The sequence below is a fragment of the Schistocerca nitens genome, chromosome 2 (assembly GCF_023898315.1).
Source record: "Schistocerca nitens isolate TAMUIC-IGC-003100 chromosome 2, iqSchNite1.1, whole genome shotgun sequence".
Taxonomy (NCBI): domain Eukaryota; kingdom Metazoa; phylum Arthropoda; class Insecta; order Orthoptera; family Acrididae; genus Schistocerca; species Schistocerca nitens.
Window position 1 is genome coordinate 795,755,456 of NC_064615.1, and position 18,702 is coordinate 795,774,157.

The 18,702-nt window shown below is 42.3% G+C and overlaps 1 protein-coding gene across 1 annotated transcript in view; it reads right to left on the reverse strand.

Annotated features, from left to right (window-relative positions):
* Nucleotides 1-18,702, reverse strand: part of LOC126237051 (ubiquitin-conjugating enzyme E2Q-like protein CG4502) — a 644,861-nt gene that overhangs the window by 22,831 nt on the left and 603,328 nt on the right. The window contains exon 5 of the mRNA XM_049946826.1: nucleotides 11,619-11,853. Within this exon, the coding sequence (XP_049802783.1) occupies nucleotides 11,619-11,853 (235 nt within the window). The remainder of the gene's footprint in view (nucleotides 1-11,618; nucleotides 11,854-18,702) is intronic.

An 18,702-nucleotide genomic window follows, 5' to 3' on the forward strand; every position in this document is an offset into this window, starting at 1 on the left:
ACGTACTTTATTTGCTACTATTAATTCCTTTAACTGTTCCAGACCTCACGCCAATCTGCGTGAGCTTAACGCGTGCCTTTCGGCTTCCTCTCGTTGTGACTTGGCTGTCTTGCTAAGTCACAACATTCCACGACTAGAGCTATATGTGAGCTTCAGATAAAGGTAATTATTTAGTCATCGTATTTACGCTGTGTAATGAGTTAAGGAACATTTCTTTATAAGAAACGTCGCAAAAAAAGGGAATTTGCATCATGTGAAGATGTAACTACGAAGAGCAAGACGTCACCATACGTCCCGAAATTTGCTGCTTGGGGCAGTCACACTGCGTATGGCGTTACTTCTGCCGTACGAAACTGACACATCCACTCTGTGCGTTTGAAAAAGGCTCTTAATATGAACGTAAATTCTTTGAGACTTATTTCTACTTTGTTGGTACGATGCTATGGGTTTTACACTTTGACTGTGATCCACTATATTTAATGTATACCATTTTGTGTTATACGTATATTAAGCAGCAAGCACTAGAGCGATGGTGCTCAATTCTGACAAACTTCCTCATTCACTCTTTAACCTTCCCCTTTTTGCCTCCTACACCCGCCTTTCCTCCCTTCCTATCATGTGTGTATACATCTATAAAAGGATTCATGCGGGAGGGATGAGGCAGCATAGAGCATGTTTTGTAATATGAAGTATTCAGGGATGACGTCCTTAGGCACTCAGAAAGCCTTTGCGAGTGTCCTTGCCAGTGATGTTGATTCTATGGAGAATTTTGGCAGCAGACCTTGACTCTGAGGCGTCTATATGAAATTGAAACCTCCTCCTCCCGTACAACTTTGGAGGACACGGTATAAATGGCGCAGAACGGCTGATTTATGGCGGGTGTAAAAGAAAGGAAGGCGGCCGTACTCCAGGAGAACTGCTGTGGTCGATGGGAGGTCACACGAACGGCAGCCTCTTTCGCGTGATCGAGCATTTCGCCCTGGCGGCTCTGCAACCTATTTCCGTCTCCGCTTGCGAGGAGCTCCATTTACCATTGAAGGCGTATTTCTTATAGATGGAGCAACATGTGGCTCGGTGATTTATGGTCGAAACTGAGGTTAGCAAAGGGCGTAACATTGAAAGTAGTTTAGTTAACGGAGGATTGATTTCTCATAACTTCGATTCTTCTCCACTTTTGCGAAGTTACTGGCGAAACTACCGTAGCGCACTAGGGGCGTTCAATGAGGAATGCCGCACTCGCTTTTGCTCGGCTAGTTTCGGCTGGAAAGAAGCGGAATTTGTCGTGGGGCATCGTGGAACATTCCCGTTTCAGCTCCAATAGTTTCATGAAATTGCGATAGGTGTCGGAGCTATACGAAGCCTTCGAAATGTCATTTTTAACGGAAGTGCGTTCGAAGAAGAGAGCTGTGATTGAGTTTCTTTTGGCGGAAACCAGAGCATCACAGAAATTTATAGGCACTTGCAGAATGTGTACGGAGACCTGACAGTGAAGAAAAGCACGGTAAGTCATTGGGTGAGGCATCTATCATCATCGCAACAAGGTTGCACCAACCAGTCCGATCTCCTGTGTGGTTTCCGGCCGTACACAGCTGTGTATCTTGCAATGTTAGATCGTGCAGACACTCTCATTCGAGGTGATCGACTGATCACAATCAAACACCTCGCATCTGGATGTCTATGTTGGTAGTGTTGACACGTTTGTCCCCTACTTTGGTTCCTCGCCTACCGACTTCATCTGCTTGGCCCAATTATGGATGCACACCACACGGAGCAGTACATGGATGATGAGGAGGTTATTGACGCAGCAAGGCGTTGGCTCCGACGCCGGCTAATAGAGTGGTACCATGCAGGCATAGTGGCCTCCCCAGTAAGATGGCGTAATGCCTTCGAATTGAACGGTGATTATGTCGAAAAATAGTGTTTCATAACCAAAAGAGTATGGAATAATATAGTGTTTTGAAATCTGAATAAAACCAACCCGCTTTCAGAAAAAAATATATTGAATTACTTACTGAACGTCTCTCATATACAGGGCGATTTTGCTATACGGGCACAAACTGCAGGAAATGACTCCTGAGAGGATTAGGAGCAAAGGGCAAATGAAGATATGACCGGGAATGCATTCTAAGCGAGGTACACCTACTTGAAGGTGAAGATAAAAAAAATCTTTTAACTCAAACTGAAGAGGGCAGTGGGATGAAACATTATCACGTAGCAGCGACGTTACCCTTAGTATTACTAACGCACGTCTACCAGAAGGCAGGGTCACTCTCAGGAAGTGCAGATATTCCTCGCTTCTAAAACAAGGCGGTCGCAGATAATACCCGCTATCAAGGTGAGGCTGTACCTGTGCTAATGGCTCGCTGCCACCAAACCAATGCCATTCTCTGCATCCCACAGGTGGGTGACGCGAATGTTGAACATACCGCACCTCGTAAAGGCAACCACATCTGTGAACAGGATGTATGGCAAATCCCAGCACCGTGGCGACATTCAAGGAACCAACGATGGAACCATCGCCGCGGGGGCAAGTCTAATAAGGCCTGCATGCGTTGTAAGTGATGCGGATAGTGACAGTTTTGGAGAGTGTTCTACCCGGTCGCCTGGTTTCTTCCATACAGTCGGGTCAGCTGCCGGTTGCTGATGCTGGGGTCACTTTCAACTATCTTTTATCTGCACTTTGAAATGGGTATAAGTCTCTTAGACCACATTTCCGGCCATATATTCAAAGGCCACTTTTGCTTCGTATTATCTCTGGGATTGTTTCCTGAAGATGATCCCCATATACTAAGAAAAATAAACAGTTGTAATAATTTGGGGAAACATCAACGAGCTAACAATAAGGTCGAGTAAGTTTTAACACATTAAAGGTACACAAAAATGCTAGTCGCAACCCAGGACATTGTCATTCGCTTGAGGCATCTCTTCACAGTACACAGTTGCATGTTTGAAGGTAGAATGGCATTTGTTGCTGTGTGTGTGTCAGAGAGAGAGAGAGAGAGAGAGAGAGAGAGAGAGAGACGAAGTAGCTAGTGTAGCCATTCTGAAGCACTCTGGATGTCAGCTAAAGCACGATCCTCGATGGATCGCTGTTGGCTAGTGCGAAATGGGTTCGATGTAGACTGAGTTAGCGGGTGTCAGGGATGGGTTTACTGTTTAAATTCCAACAGCGGACGTTCCAAAAAAGAATCGGGTGACATATTCATTCTTCCCATGAAAATCTCGCAAAATCACCACGACGAGAAAAATCAGAGACATTAGAGCTCATAAGAAGGTTTATCTACAGGCGTTCTTCCCACGCATCATTCCCAAATGCAACGTGGAAATGATATTGGTACATATGTAAATGTGGCTAGATACTGAAGTAGCTACGCTTTTTTTATACATTGATCATCTTGTTGTTCCTAAACAGTGGAATCAATTTCTACTACTGGTTCGTTGTTCTACAAGTTCAACTACGTGGAGATAAAGGCCAAGTGCGATGACTGATATTTAATGTGGTCCACTTGAAGGAATAGGAGCGTGAAGTAATCCAAAATACCGGCAGACATTTCTGTGGCTACCGGGAGGGTGACAATGTTGAATGCCTAGAAGTTTCAATGGAAGTGGTTGAGGCGTTTGCAGTGGGAACACTCACATGTGTAGGGAACAGCAAGTAATAGAAAGCCGTCCTCTGCTCGGAGGAGCCCCGGATTGTTTCGCAGAGTAAGAGGTAACACGATTTTCATGCCCAGAAATCAACTTCCGTGAATGATATTCCTGCTGACGAGACAGTATTTGTACTTGTACGCGGATTAGAGTACCACTAGAAATATAATAGGACTTCAGTGAATTTCCTCGTAACACTGATTGTGTATGGCTTTAGGGAGGACATTCATATGCTAGTGGAGCAGTAGCTAGTAATGTCAAACTATAAGACGAGGTTAGGTCAAACGAAGTTCACCTCATTGACGGAAAAAGTCGTAGGACATATCCAGAATTTGAAAGAAATTCAGTCGGCGTTAAGTTTAAAGCCTGAAGCCGTTCGTCCGTCCTGGAGGATTCTTAGAATGGATAATTTGGAGGAGCCCAACCGAGTAAATATGATATACACGTGAGAGAAAGAAAGACAGAGAAAATGTTAAGTTAACACTCTGTCAACACGGAGGTCATCATCGGAGCAGCAGTTTCTTAGTTAGAAAACTATGAGGAAGAGACACCTCGCACTGTGTTGAAAGTATCCTTCCTGACATTTGTCAGAAATAATTTATCAAAACCGTGAAAAATCCAAAATTTTTGAACACTCCATCTCCATAATACGCTTCCAATGTTTTATTCGCTGCATCAACTCCTAACTCCATTCCTAGCACTAATCCTGGTCCCACCCGTATTAAATCGGAGCTTCAACAAGGTCTCTACACTAAACATCTTACCTACGAGCAACAGTTAAGGGACACTATTCCTTCCCAAATTAATATACTCTAATCAATCAGGCACAGCAGAAAATGACAAAGAATATAAGCTCGTTCCATTTGTTTAACAATGTATGCTACCCCGTTGCAAGCTTTTTGTTTCGACGGCGCCTCATTGATTTGCGTGTCAGTGTCACTGTTCGTGTGTTCAATACGTTGTCCAGCTGGTCTGCCCAGACTGTGAGAACCCCGTTCAGTGCATTATGCTGCAGAAGGACTGGAGTGGTCACCCGTAATCGAACACAGTCCTCCTGACTTTGTCTCACTGCCCTGAGGACCGATCAAGGCGATGCTCACTGACTCGTTGAGAAGTTCCGAAATGAAGTATCCCACATACTCTGACAAATAAAGGTGAAGCACCCATTGGGGGAAGAAGGAAAGAAATGAAATTTCGCGGGTTGACAGGTTATATAATATTATTTTAGTTATTAAAATATCGAGTCAAATTTACATATAACTTGGCAGTAAGAGCCCACTTATCAGTATGACGCTGCACCCGCTCTGGCTTGGATGTATACACTGATTCTGCTGGGGAGCGTGTCATAAAGCCGTTGCATCCTCTCCTGGAGCAAGCCAGCCCATTGGTCCTTTATATCCTCGATACTGGCACGCGGAGGGCGTTTAGTCTAACTAGATAGGGACGGTAACAGACTTAGCCATTAGGGTACATGTTTCGCTGGATTCCCATTTCAACGGATGTCTATATTCAGCTGATACTCGATATATTAACTCACATTACACTCCAGATGAAAATCCCATATCTCTCGATTACACTGTCAATACTCATTATTATGATCACTCCTGCCATCGAGAGTAGGCACTGCTTGCTGTACATATTCCACCAACGTCCCATGGGTGTGACTTAGTTGGACGCTGATAGGTTTCCACTGAATGTGGAACTGCTGTCTATCGTGTGGTTCTAATGACTGTAGAATGGTACGCAGTGGAGTCCTGGAAGTTCTAAGAATCCTGCATCACGGTCTTCCCGACTTTGTAGCGCTGTGGCAGGACACATGAAATCGCTGAAAGAACGTATCATTCACGGAAAAGATGACCATCGTGTATGGGTGCACGTAATCTTCTAAAACCACCGTATATACTGTGCAAGATATTGTATGGAGAACTTAATCTCTTAGGAACAAATGATCCTGAAAGAGTAGGGAGCATCACGACCAATACAGGGGTCAGTGACACGAGATCGTTGTAACGAGACTAAATACTGTAACATCAAAACCTACTAAAAGTAAAGTCAAAATATATCATTAGAAAAAGTAGATAAAAAATTCGCTTTTCTCCTTCCTAAGACTCAGTCTCCATTCCCTCATATCTAACTATGTGAATGTAAACCACACGTGACTTAAATTCAAAGAAACAATATCAACAAAATTTGAAAGATTATACCAATTATATTAATAAGAGGCAGGACGGGTCGCTCAAGGTACACAAAACAGACCAGAAGATTGTTGGAGAAGCAACGAAAAAATCATTTCAAATTTAACAGAACACAAAATCCTCAGCAGTGGCGAAGTCTTACAGCAGCTCAAAATTTGGCCGCATTTCAGTGCGAGATGGTTTTAATAGTTTCCAAAACGAAACTGTTTCGAAATATGATTGAAAATGAAACAGATTGTGGTCGTATCTAACGTACATCAGCGCCAAAAGAAAATCAATTTCTCCACTGCGTGGTAACAATGGTAATGTTACCTATGACAGTGCCACTACATACGGTTTCCGAAAGTTTTTCACCAAATGAGAGGGATTAAAAATTACAGAATTCCAATCAAGAACTGATGCCAACGTGAGTACCTTACAAGTACATATCATCGAGTAGCGGAGCAACTCAAATCACTTAAGAAAGGAAAGTCTTCCGATCCAGACTGTATACCAATTAGATTCGTTTCAGTGTAAGCTGCTATAATCTGCTTTAATAGCTCCGTACTTAGCAATGGTATACAGCCGTTCGCACGAAGGAAGATTCGTAACTAAACACTGGAAATTTGCGCAGGTCACACCAATCCTCAAGAAAGGAAATAGGAGTAATCCGCTGCATTACAGACTCATATCAATGACATCGATCTCTAGCAAGATTTTGGAACGTATACTGTGATCCAATATTATGAATTACCTCTAAGAAAACAATCTGTTAAGACATAGTGAGCACGAATTCAAAAAATGTCGTTCTTGTGCAACACAACTAGCCTTTTATTCTCATGAAGAAATGATGGATCAAGTATCAACAGGGATCTAGATTTGATTACACATTTCTAGATTTGGTTCCGTTCCTCACAAGTGGCTTCTAATTAAATTGTGTGCCAGTGGAGTACCGTCTCAGTTGTGCGACTGGATTCATAATATACTGCCATAAAGGTCACAATTCGTAGTAATTTACGGAAAGTCATCCAGTAAAACAGAAGTAATATTTGACGTTGCCCACGGAAATGTTATAGACACTCTTCTGTTCCTAATCTATCTAAATGATTTAGCAGACAATCTGAGCAGCCATCTTTGATTGCTTGCAGATGAGGCTCTCATTTACCGTCTTGTGATGTCACCATAAGATGAAAACCGATTGCAAAATGATTTAGACAATATATCTGTGTGGATCAGATGTAATTATGTAATTACGTGTTCCTGGAGACATACTGAGTCTGAACTTTACTTTAGGTAAGGATAAGAGCTGTAGCAATGAATCAAAATCTGTGACACAACAAGGTTGTTCTGCTTACTGGGCAGATCAGATACACCGTATTTTTTTTTTTTTAGTACGGCCATTTCAAGGATTTTTTTCATTTCATTTGTTCCTCGTTGTTCTTGTTATGTGATCTGGGCGGACGTCACATGACACCCCTTCACGTTCGTCGGTGAATAGCCCACCCAGCTTCTTTTTATTACAGACGTCAGCCAGCCCTTTGACCGAACACGCTGAGGTACAGTGCTTGCACCCTGGAATTGAGGTTAACACAGCTGCACGTAGTACTCTAACACAAACTTTATTTCACAGCTCAGCCCATCTGCCTAGTAAGGAGGAGACCTGAGTTGAAGTCCCAGACTTGATACAAATTTTGATTAATTACTTCAACTTCTATCCTCATCGAAGTCATCTGTGCGGTGTGAAATGTGGCAATTGACTCTAAATAATGAAAAATGTGACATCATCCACATGAGTACGAAGAGGAATCCGTTAAATTTCGGTTACACGATAAATCACGCTAATTTGAAGGCTGTCAGTTCAATAATATAGCTAGGGATAAACAGTTATGACCAACTTAAATGCCAACGGTCACATAGATAATGTTGTGGGCAAGGTGAAACAAATACAAATACTGCATTTTATTGGTAGAACACTTCGAAGATGCAACGAATCTACTAAAGAAACGGCCAACATTACGACTGTCCGTCCTCTGCTAGAGTGTTACTGCGTATGGGATTCTTTCGAGGCAGAACTCACGGAGGACACCGAAAAAGTTTAAAGTTAGGCAGCTCGCTTTGTATTATCGTGAAATGGGGGAGAGAGTGCCATGGATATGATAAGAGATTTGAGGTGGCAATCATTTAAACAAAGAGGCATTTCTCGTTGCTGCAAGATATTTTCACGAAATTTCAACCTCCGACTTTCTTCAAATGGTTCAAATTGCTCTGAGCACTATGATGGGACTTAACTTCTAAGGTCATCAGTCCCCTAGAACTTAGAACTACTTGAACCTAACCAACCTAAGGACACCACACACATCCTGCCCGAGGCAGGATTCGAACCTGCGACCGTAGCGGTCGCGCGGTTCCAGACTGAAGCGCCTAGAACCGCTCGGCCACACTGGCCGGCCGACTTTCTTCACCAATGCGAAAACATTCTGTTGGCGTCCACCCACACAGGGAGAAATCATCATCGCAATAAAATAAGAGGCGATAGAGAAATAGGATGAAAGTGGTTCGATGAATATTCTGCCAGGCACTTATGTGTGAATCGAAGAGTAGTCGCGTAGATGTAAATTTACGTCCTATCACCTAGCCCAATACAAAGCGGCATTCAACTGTCCTGTAGCCATCCATTAGTGTTCGTTATATTTCGGTCACTGTGTCTCGTTTCATCTAGAAATACAATAGATGTGACTCTGTCAATCAGCTCTTTACTAGTACTGTATTTGAACATCACAGGGTTGTGTTTCCTACATATGTGTAGTAACTTACTTTTTTTTTTACATTTAGCGCAAGCTGAAATTCTTAAAACCATACAGAAGATCTGTCCCAGTTATCATGTATCTTCCTACAGCCACTTAACAACGACAACTTTCCGTACACTACAGCATCATCGCAAATATCCGTCGATTACTGCTCACGCTATCCGACAAATCTCTTATGCATACAGGCTCTAATGGGTACAAGTGCAGGTATTTTTATAGTGGTACCTTAATATGTATGTGCACTGGTTCTTTTTTCTCTACGTCGAACAGTCTTCCCTCAAACACGTCACAAACTTTACGACCTGAAGTTTTCTTAGAGTGGTACTGCACCACTTGGCGGAGTACGTCTGTCAGCATAGACTAATTGTTTTGCGTCAACGCATCCACACTTTAACACCTGACCTGCTGTTCAGTGGAGAATAAGCATTAATGGTTTGCTCTTCTCACATGTACTTGGAGGAATTAACCAACCTAAGAAGAGACTACTTGCAATATCTATAACTATTAGTCTTCAAATGAAGTAAATACTGTTGTAATGTTTTTCATCATCTGTCCTCAGTCACCAATAGAAACATCTGCACTTAAACCCGTTACAGTTTGTATAGAGAACAAGAGCGGAACTTTCACAACTTACTGGGGCACTCATGATGATATCCTTGTCTCTGATGAACGCTCTCCGTCCAGGACAAGGTACTGGGTCGTATTACTTAAAACGTAATCTGGGAAACTGTCTCCTATGTCCTAACCTTTGCTTACAGTTTGCATTGTGTCGCTGTGACGAACTCTCAGCGGAAATTTTGGAATATGGAGTCTGCCTGTTGCCCTTCATCCATGTCTTGCAAGATACCACCCGAGAAAAGGACAACTGATGGTGTTGTATGCTGCGTGGCACGTAACGACGTCCATGTCCATGTGGCCGCACATGTTTACATTCAAACACAGGCCGCTGTTTATATGTGACAGGAACGATCATTCGATGCAAGAAAGTCTATTAAACATGAGCTCTAAAATACATAACTTAAGAGCCATGAGCACTGAAAAAGTGTTCGTAGCTCTTAAGGTATGCGGTTCAAAAGAAAACGCGCAAATGACGACAAGCAAAGGTTCATAGAGACTCGTGCGTATATGAAAAGGTCAGTGCACGAAGCATACAGTTACTACCGCCGTCATACCTTAGCAAAATATCAGGCAGAGAATCCGGAAAAATTCTGGTAATTTGTATAATAGCCAAGTGGATCTAAGGCTTCCAGCCTATCACTTATTGGCCAGTCTGGTGTGGCAACTTGGCAATTGAAGATAAAGTGAAAGCCGAAGGTTTAAATTTCGAATTTAAAAAATCATTCACGCAGGAGGATTGTATAGACATACCGTCGTTAGACCATGAAACAGACACCGATATGTACGACGTACTAATAAGCATTCCTGGCGTACAGAAACAATTTAAGGAGATGAAAACAAATAAGTCACTAGGTCCGGATGGAAACCCAATTCCATTTTTCAAAGAGTACTCTACGGCAATGACCACTCATTTAGCTTGCATTTATCGCGAATATCTCACCCAGCACTAAATCCGAGGAGACTGGAAAAAGGCGCAGGTGGCTCCTGTTCGTAAAAGGACTAAGGAACGGACCTGCATAATTACAGACCAATATCCCTAACATCGGTTTGCTGCAGAATCCTTGGACATTTCCTCAGTTCGAATATAGAAAATTTTCTTGAGACCGAGAAATTTTCGTCTACGAATCGGCATGGTTTTAGAAAGCATCACTGGTGCGAAACGCAGCTTGCCCTTTTCTCACATGATATACTACGAACTATCGAAGGAGGGCATCAAGCAGATTCAATATTTGTAGTTTTCCGGAAAGCGTTTGACACGGTGCCTCACTGCAGGCTGTTAAAGAAGGTACGAGCATATGCAGTACGTTCACAGCTTTATGAATGGCTCTCAGACTTCTTAATTTATGGAAGGCGAGTGTTCATCAGACACAAGGATATCGTCAGGAGCGCCTCAGGAAAGTGTGATAGGACCGCTGTTGTTCTCTGTATACATAAATGATTTGGCGGACAGGGTGAGCAGCAGTCTGCTGTTGTTTGCCGATGATGCTGTGATGTACGGTAAGATGTCGTAGGTGCTGTAGGAGGATACAAGGTCACTTAGAAAAAATTTCCAATTCCTCTGGTGAATGGCAGCTTGCTCTAAGTGTAGAAAAATGTAGATCAATGCGGAATAGTAGGAAAAACAAACCCGCAATGTTCGGATACAGCAATAGCAGTGTCCTGCTTGACACAGTCAAGTATTTTAAATGTCTGGGCGTCTCGCTGCAAAGCGATATGGAATGGAACGAGCACATGAAGATCGTGGTAGGAAAGGCGAATGGTCGACTCTGGTTTATTGGGAGAAATTCTAGGGAAGCGTCGTTCATCTGTAAAGGAGACCGCACACAGTACGCTAGTGCGGCCTATTCTTGAGTACTGCTTGAGTGTGTGGAAGACGTTGCAGGCCAGATAAGGAAGACATCGGAGCAACTCAGAGGCGGCGTGCTAGGTTTATTACTGGTATGTTCGAACACCACGCAGGTGTTACGGAGATGCTTTAGGAACACAAATGGGGATCCCTGGAGGCAAGTCGTTCTTTTCGAGGAACACTATCGAGAAAATGTAGAGAACCAGTATTTGAAGCTGCCTGCAGAACAGTTCTACTGCCGCCAACATATACTGCACGTAAGGACCACTAAGATAAGATACCAGAAATTAGGTCTCATACGGAGGCATACAGACAGTTGTTTTTCACTCGTACTCGTACTCGAGTGAAACAGGACAGTAAATGGCTAGTAATGGTACGGGGCACCCTGCGCCATGCGATGTAAGGTAGACTGCAGAGTATCGCTGTAGATGTAGATTTTGCTTTGAATGATCGTTGCTGTCAAATCCCACTACTGGCGGGAAACCCTTTATTTGCAGCGTTTCGCTGAGAGGCGCTGGCCCTTACCGTCTTGTGGGCTGCGATGGCGCCGGCCTGGGAGCCGCAGGCGCCCTTGTCGGCCGAGTGCCCCGCGGCGGCGGCTCCGGCGCCCGCCCCCGCAGCCGCGGCGGAGCTCTTCTTGGGCCGCAGCAGGCTCAGCGCCGACTTCCGCACCGGCGCCGCCGCCCCCGCCACTCCACCCCCGCCTCTGGCCTCGGCGCTTTCCGCCGGCGTCACCGCGTCCCTGTGGTGGTAGCCGTGCCTGTCGACAAACGGAACCAGTCATTAGCACCACCACTCCCGCATTTCCTGTTTTGTCAGTGCTCAACCTGTATAAGTAAAAATTCCACTGCGTGCATGAGACTACGTCATTCAAAGCAATCATTTTACTTTATCATATCTGCTACTACCGATATCTGTTTATTTATATCCACAGAGAGTTTCAAAGGTTGAAACCTTCGTCAGCACGTGGACTTATCTGTGTTAATACGACATGTGTGTGTTTTGTTACGACTTTGGGGTAACCTCTGGTACTGTCTCCAGTGGTCACGGGCTGCTTTTCCTGTATTAACACTCTGCCGACACTGCACTGGTGTCGTGCGCGAAATAGCGGTCAACGACCGGCAACACCACAGTGGTGTCGTGGGCATGGTATCGCTCAGTTGCCGGCGACACCACAGTGGTGTCATGGGTACGGTATCGCACAGTGGCCGACGACAGAACTTTAGTACCTTCTGCATTCTGTTGGTGTTTTGTTTAGGTAACAGTAAGTTACACACGTCAACAACTTTTTTGTTTTTATACGTACTTGTGCCCTTTCTTCATGGCAGACGAAAGAGACGTTACGATTATATATATATATATATATATATATATATATATATATATATATATATATATATATATATATATATATATACTAAGATGGTATCTGTTCTTGCGGACATGTCCGAAAGAACAGATACCATCAGTGACCAAGCAGCTTGTTAGAATGAAATTACAATGAAATGACAACCTTAGCGGCTTACAGGCGTTGACATACGTCAACGGGGACAGATGAAAATATGTGCCCTGACCGGGACTCGAACCCGGGATCTCCTGCTTACATGGCAGAAACTCTATCTATCTGAGCCACCGAAGACACAGAGAATAGTGCGACTGCAGGGACTTATCTCTGGCACGCCTCCCGCGACACCCACATTCTCAACGTATTGTCCCGCACAACATTCGTAGTGCCCCCCGCACTGACCATCTTCTTCTTCTGTGCGGGTGCACAACAAGTGCCCGAACTCTTACGGGATCGGCAACGCGCCGCGAGTAATGAGTATAATGGAGGTTGCCACTACATCGTGTATGTCTCATCATGATCCGATTAACAGACTTTCCGGTCACATAAAGCAACACCAAGTAATAGGCCTACGTATTTCCGAAACGAATAAACGAAAACGAAGAAACTGCCATGTATGTTCCAAAAACAAAAAAAGAACAACAAACTTAATGTGCAAGTCTTGTGGAGCTGCGTTACATCTTGGAGACAGTATTTATTTTTCATGTGATATGCAGCAAAATAAAGTACCAAAGACAATGCAAATAAACAAATACATGAAACAAAAAAAATTGTATTTATTTACGTATCTATATCTTCGAAATTTCATGACAGTAGGGAAACAGGGTTGAGAACGTATGAGAACTAACGATGAGATTAGTAAAAGTAACAATTTATAATCTCCCGATAGTGTCAAGAACGGCCGGCGACAAGCCAACTAATCCGCATTAGCGCTGCCGGCACCTAGCGAATACATTTGTACGAGACGTCCGGACGGCAAAGTGTTAATACATTACAAATAAAATGTTAACATTCTGTAAATAACGATGGTGTCTTGATACTACAAAATGTAACAGGTTATTTGTGATGTATTACGACCAGTTACTGGTAGCAGTAAACTTGTTGTTTCATTCGATATCAATGTCAGTCACGGTAAAGCCTAAACTAAAAATGTTTAAGTTTAATGTGTGTCATGACTTCCTATTTTACAAAAGTGTGTAGTGGAAGAGCAAGAGTTAAGTTGCCAATCACTGTAACTCTCTATCACTCAGTAGAGACCTATCGACTTAGTCCTATCTTTGAGAACTATTATTGCCCACACATAAATGAGGCATTTATTTTATCTTATTGAGTTGTCAACCGTAATCGCAAATCCCCTATTCTTTACAGAATCAAACTCCCTCGTATAAAACATCTTCAAAATGTTTAAATTTTGTGTTAACTGCTCACATTATCAAACACTGGGTCGGTATAGCCTGGATAATCTCAATAACTATGATGGCCTATTTATTGAACTATGTGCCGTACAATGACATGATTTTGCAGGTACGTTATACAGTGTTTCTCAGGAGAAATGGGCCGTAATCAGATTCACGATATGATCAATCGAAGCAAAAGAGTCTAACAAACATGGGCTCTAAAACGCGTATCTTAAGAGCTATGAGCACTTTTTCATCGTTGATACCATGAAACAAATCTCTTCTATTGCAAGCTCTTTGCTTTCCTTGAGGACGCTGAAGTGCATCGCTTCAGAGCTATGAAGGCTTCTTCTTCTTCGCTAGTACGAAACACACCTCTTGTGCTGTATAAGTGCTCTCAGTTCTTAACGTATGCATTTTAAAACCCACGTTTACTAGCTTATTTTTTCTTGTTTAGTCCAATCACTTCCTTCCAAAACATGGAAAATTACAAACTTGCAGTAGAGGAGATTTGTTGCTTACTATCGAAGATGATGTGCTAATAACAGTTAAGGTATGCATTTCGGTTCCCATCTTTACTAGACTTCATGACTTCGAATGACCGTTCCTGTTATATCCCTGAATATTGACAATTCCTCTTCGGACACTGTGGAGAGTGTATGTGGATACTGTCTGAAAAATATATTGCGAATAGAGCAACCAATAAACAGGTAATAAATTAAAACGTCACATCTAATGCTTAAGTTTGAGTGCATAAACAGCGGAAATGTAGTAAGCCATAAATTTTTTGCATTTCATTATTTTGTGGGTGTTGTATCCGAGAAAAAGTTTCAAATCGCTTTGAAAATATGTGTAAAGTTTGTTAGAAGTCGCTAAGTGCTGACATTCTCAAATTCTGGATGAATATAATGTGACAATTGCACGCCATGCGTTACGCTGCTTCAAGACATACACACAGTTTCTAGCTTTAATACCTGTGTTATTGTGTTAACTTTTAAAGTTAGATTATATCTCTTTATGAGTAGGTTATGACACGATTTTAAATTTTTAAATTTTGTTAGTTATTATTAGGAAAAATGAAAAATCAAATTTTTGTTGTTCTTGGAGGAAGATAGACAACCTGTAACTGGGACGAAAGATGGGATGGCTGCTTTAGTTGTTTAGTACTCGTAGTATAGATGGGACCCCTGCATCAATAACACGAGGTGCAAAAACGTGTAACACTGCTTTATATACGTTTGCCGATTTTGTGCAGCTAAACGAATACGAGGAACTAACAGCAAAATTAATTCTTTTTGTGAATGTTGAGACTGTTCTCAAAGACTTGTCCCAGAAAAAAGGAAATTTGTCCGTGATCATGTAATCTTGAAGTCTGGAAGAAAGAAAATTAGAGCTTACGGCCCCCTCGACGACACAGTCATTAGACACACAGCATAAGCTCGCATTAAGGAAGGAACGGAAGGGAATTCGGCAATGGTCTATTAAAAGGAACCTCCATGCCACTTGCCTTAAGGGATTCAGGAAAATCACGAAAAATGTAAGGTTGGATGGACAGACGGGCATTTTAAGCGTCGTCCTCCCGAATTCGAGTCCAGTGTGCTTTTGGACACAATCTGATTTCATGGCAACAAACTGTCAAATGGAATCCGAAACATAAAATAGCTACATCACAAACGAGTAAATGTTTGTGTTGTGTATGTTGTTTAAGTGGAGGAGTGTAAGGTGGAAATTACAGTCGCCAGTCCAAATAAGCACATGTACTATCTTGAACAAAGTGAACACTGTACATGACGAAACTTTGGATAAAGTACTTGTTTGTCACTTTGCTTGTCAATACGGAAAATTTCCAACTATAAAACACCTTGGCACGGAAATTAAGTATTTGTCTTTGTTTTAGGACTGGAAAGAATCTTAATGGATAATAATACTTACAGTCTGAATCCAACGATTAAATATGAAATAACAGCTTTAATTATTCAGTTGCAATTTTGAAATGATTGACACGAACAGAACTCATAGCTGCTAATTAATAAAGTGGCACTAACGTCCAACGAAAGATTCAGTATCCAGATTTTTTTAAAAAAGAGTTATAATAATAAAACACTCCATTTTTAATGCAGCCCAACCGTCAATAGCTTTGAAAATGCTCGATATTTAATGATTAGGTTCATTAAGATGTTACTACGAAACGGAGTCCAAAATTGCTGATATGGTTTGACGTCAGCTGTCACGAAACTTAGTGCCGGACGGGGACACGAACCAGGATTTTCTGCTTATCGCAAGTCGTCACCTTAAAATCTTCGGCTATCCGTGCACGGGCCACGGGCCGACCCAAACTTCTGTATGTCATGTATTATCTGTATCCCCTACGGTTACACTTTGTGAATCTCGCACAGGGAGAGAGAATTTTTTTATAACAGTTACATTAGCTCGCCGAGGCGTAAATACCAATGATTTACACCATGTATGTGTTTGTACAGTGTGTATTACCTTTGGGTGCACAACTACAGACACTGTGTGAATCATTCGTAAGCTGCTGCATGCGACGACAGGTGAAACTGTCACTGTGATTTAAAAGCGTAAATACGCTAAGCATAAGGAAATATGTTGATCAGTTTGATAATTTATTTTAGTGGGCATTCCACGCAGTAGGCACATTAGCAAGCTATGACCTATAAACAAATTAACGCTGGTTGCGCAGACTCTACCACCCTACTGCTCAATCAGATGGACAGGCGACTCTAACAAGACCGTCGAATAAGACAAGAACGGGAAATGTGATTAACATTGTAAAAGGAAGTGTTTCTTAGTTTTCTGTCTCTGCCAGCGAAAGTGTCCGTCTCCGTAGCTGAGAAGACAGTGTGTCTCATTGTCATCCGGAGGACCCAGGTTTCAATCCCAACACTCCCGGAGATTTTTATTTGGTGGGGGGACTGGAATGCTATGCACGCAGCCTCGTGATGCCAATTGAGGATTTACTTGAAAGAGAAATAACGGTCGCAAGGTTCGGAAAGTTGATAACGGCTGGGAGAGCAGTGTGCTGACTCCATGCCCCTCCGTACCACACCCACATGGCGCCATATTGTGGCAGTGTATGACGCGGCAGCCGGTCGGTTTCACGTGGTCTTCAATGTCTGATCACGGTTTCAAAAAATGGTTCAAATGGCTCTGAGCACTATGGGACTTAACTTCTGAGGTCATCAGTCCCCTAGAACTTAGAACTACTTAAATCGTAGCGGTCGCGTGGTTCCAGACTAGCGCCTAGAACCGTTCGGGCACTCCGGCCATCCTGATCACGGGCTTCCGTATTCCTTGGTTAATGATAATATAGTTTCACTGTGTTCTACAATTCAGGTTTTTTTTAAGTAAGTAGGGTCGTTGTTGTTGTTGTCTTCAGACCAAAGACTGGTTTGATGCAGCTGTCCATGCTACTATATCCTGTGCAGGCCTCTACACCTTGGAGTAACTACTGCAACCTATATCCCTCTGAATCTGCTTATTGTATCCATCCCTTGGTGTCCCTCTACGATTTTTATTCTCCACATTTCCCTCCACTACTAAATTGGTGATCCCTTGATGACTCAGAATGTGACCTACTAATCGATCTCTCCTTTTAGTCAAGTGGTATCACAAATTTGTCTTCTCCCCAATTCTATTCAGTACCTCCTCATTAGCTACGTGATCTACCCATCTAATCTTCAGCATTCTTCTGTAGCACCACATTTTAAAAGCTTCTATTCTCTTATTGTCTAAACTGTTTATCGTCCATATTTCACTTCCATACATGACTACACTCTATACAAACAGTTTTGGAAAGAACTTCCTGACATTTAAATCTATACTCGACGTTAACAAATCTCTCTTCTTCAGAAACGCTTTCCTTGCCATTGCCAGTCTTTATTTTATGTCTTCCCTGCTTCGACCATCATCCGTTAATATGCTTCCCAAACAGCAGAACTCATTTACTACTTCAAGTGTCTCATTTCCTGATCTAATTCCCTCAGCATCACCTGATATAATTAGTTAACATTCCATTACCCTCGTTTTGCTTTTTTTAATGTTCATCTTATATTCTCCTTTCAAGACACTCTCCATTCCGTTCAACTGCTCTTCCAAGTCCTTTGCTGTCTCTGACGGAATTACAAATAAGTAGGATAGGTGGTGTAAAAGTACGCATAGGACAAGGGGTGCATGAAGTTTTAGCTCCCTAAGGCAGAAATTCGCCATTCTCCCACCAAACAGCGCATACACCACCATCTCCTCACGGGGTAAACACGGCAAGTGACGTTCCCTGATTCTCCAGCAACTTCGCTCAGTGCAAAATGAGTGAAAATAAGCGAATACAGGTCTCGGCTTATCAGAAGATACTCGACCGTTCCAAATAAAAGGACAGTCGAAGTTTTCTAGGTATTTTCAAGGAACTTTATGTGCCTTTTACCACACGATCAGCTCAAACGAAGTAGTGGCTCAGTGGTTAGCGTCACGGCCTTTTAATTTTGGGTACTGTGTTCGAAATCCGACTAGTGTTTTTATTTATTTTATTTTTACTTTTATTGTTTTCAGTTATCTACTCATTTCCGTAGAATGTTACTACATGAAAGTTTCTCATCAAATTTGGGGATAGAAGAGGGTTATATTAATTGTAAAGTGACAACTGGATTCCACAATAAGTGTCTTACATTTGTTATATAATATATGTGTTTATGTTATGTTGAGGGGTTACAATCTCTTTAAATTCTAATATTCTGATATTTCATTCTCATATAAATTCTTATTCTTATATTTTGTTCTGATGTTTATTCTCAAAGAAATTTGGTGAATTCCCTTGGATGTTACCGATGGTAGAAACATTTGAAACACAGATATT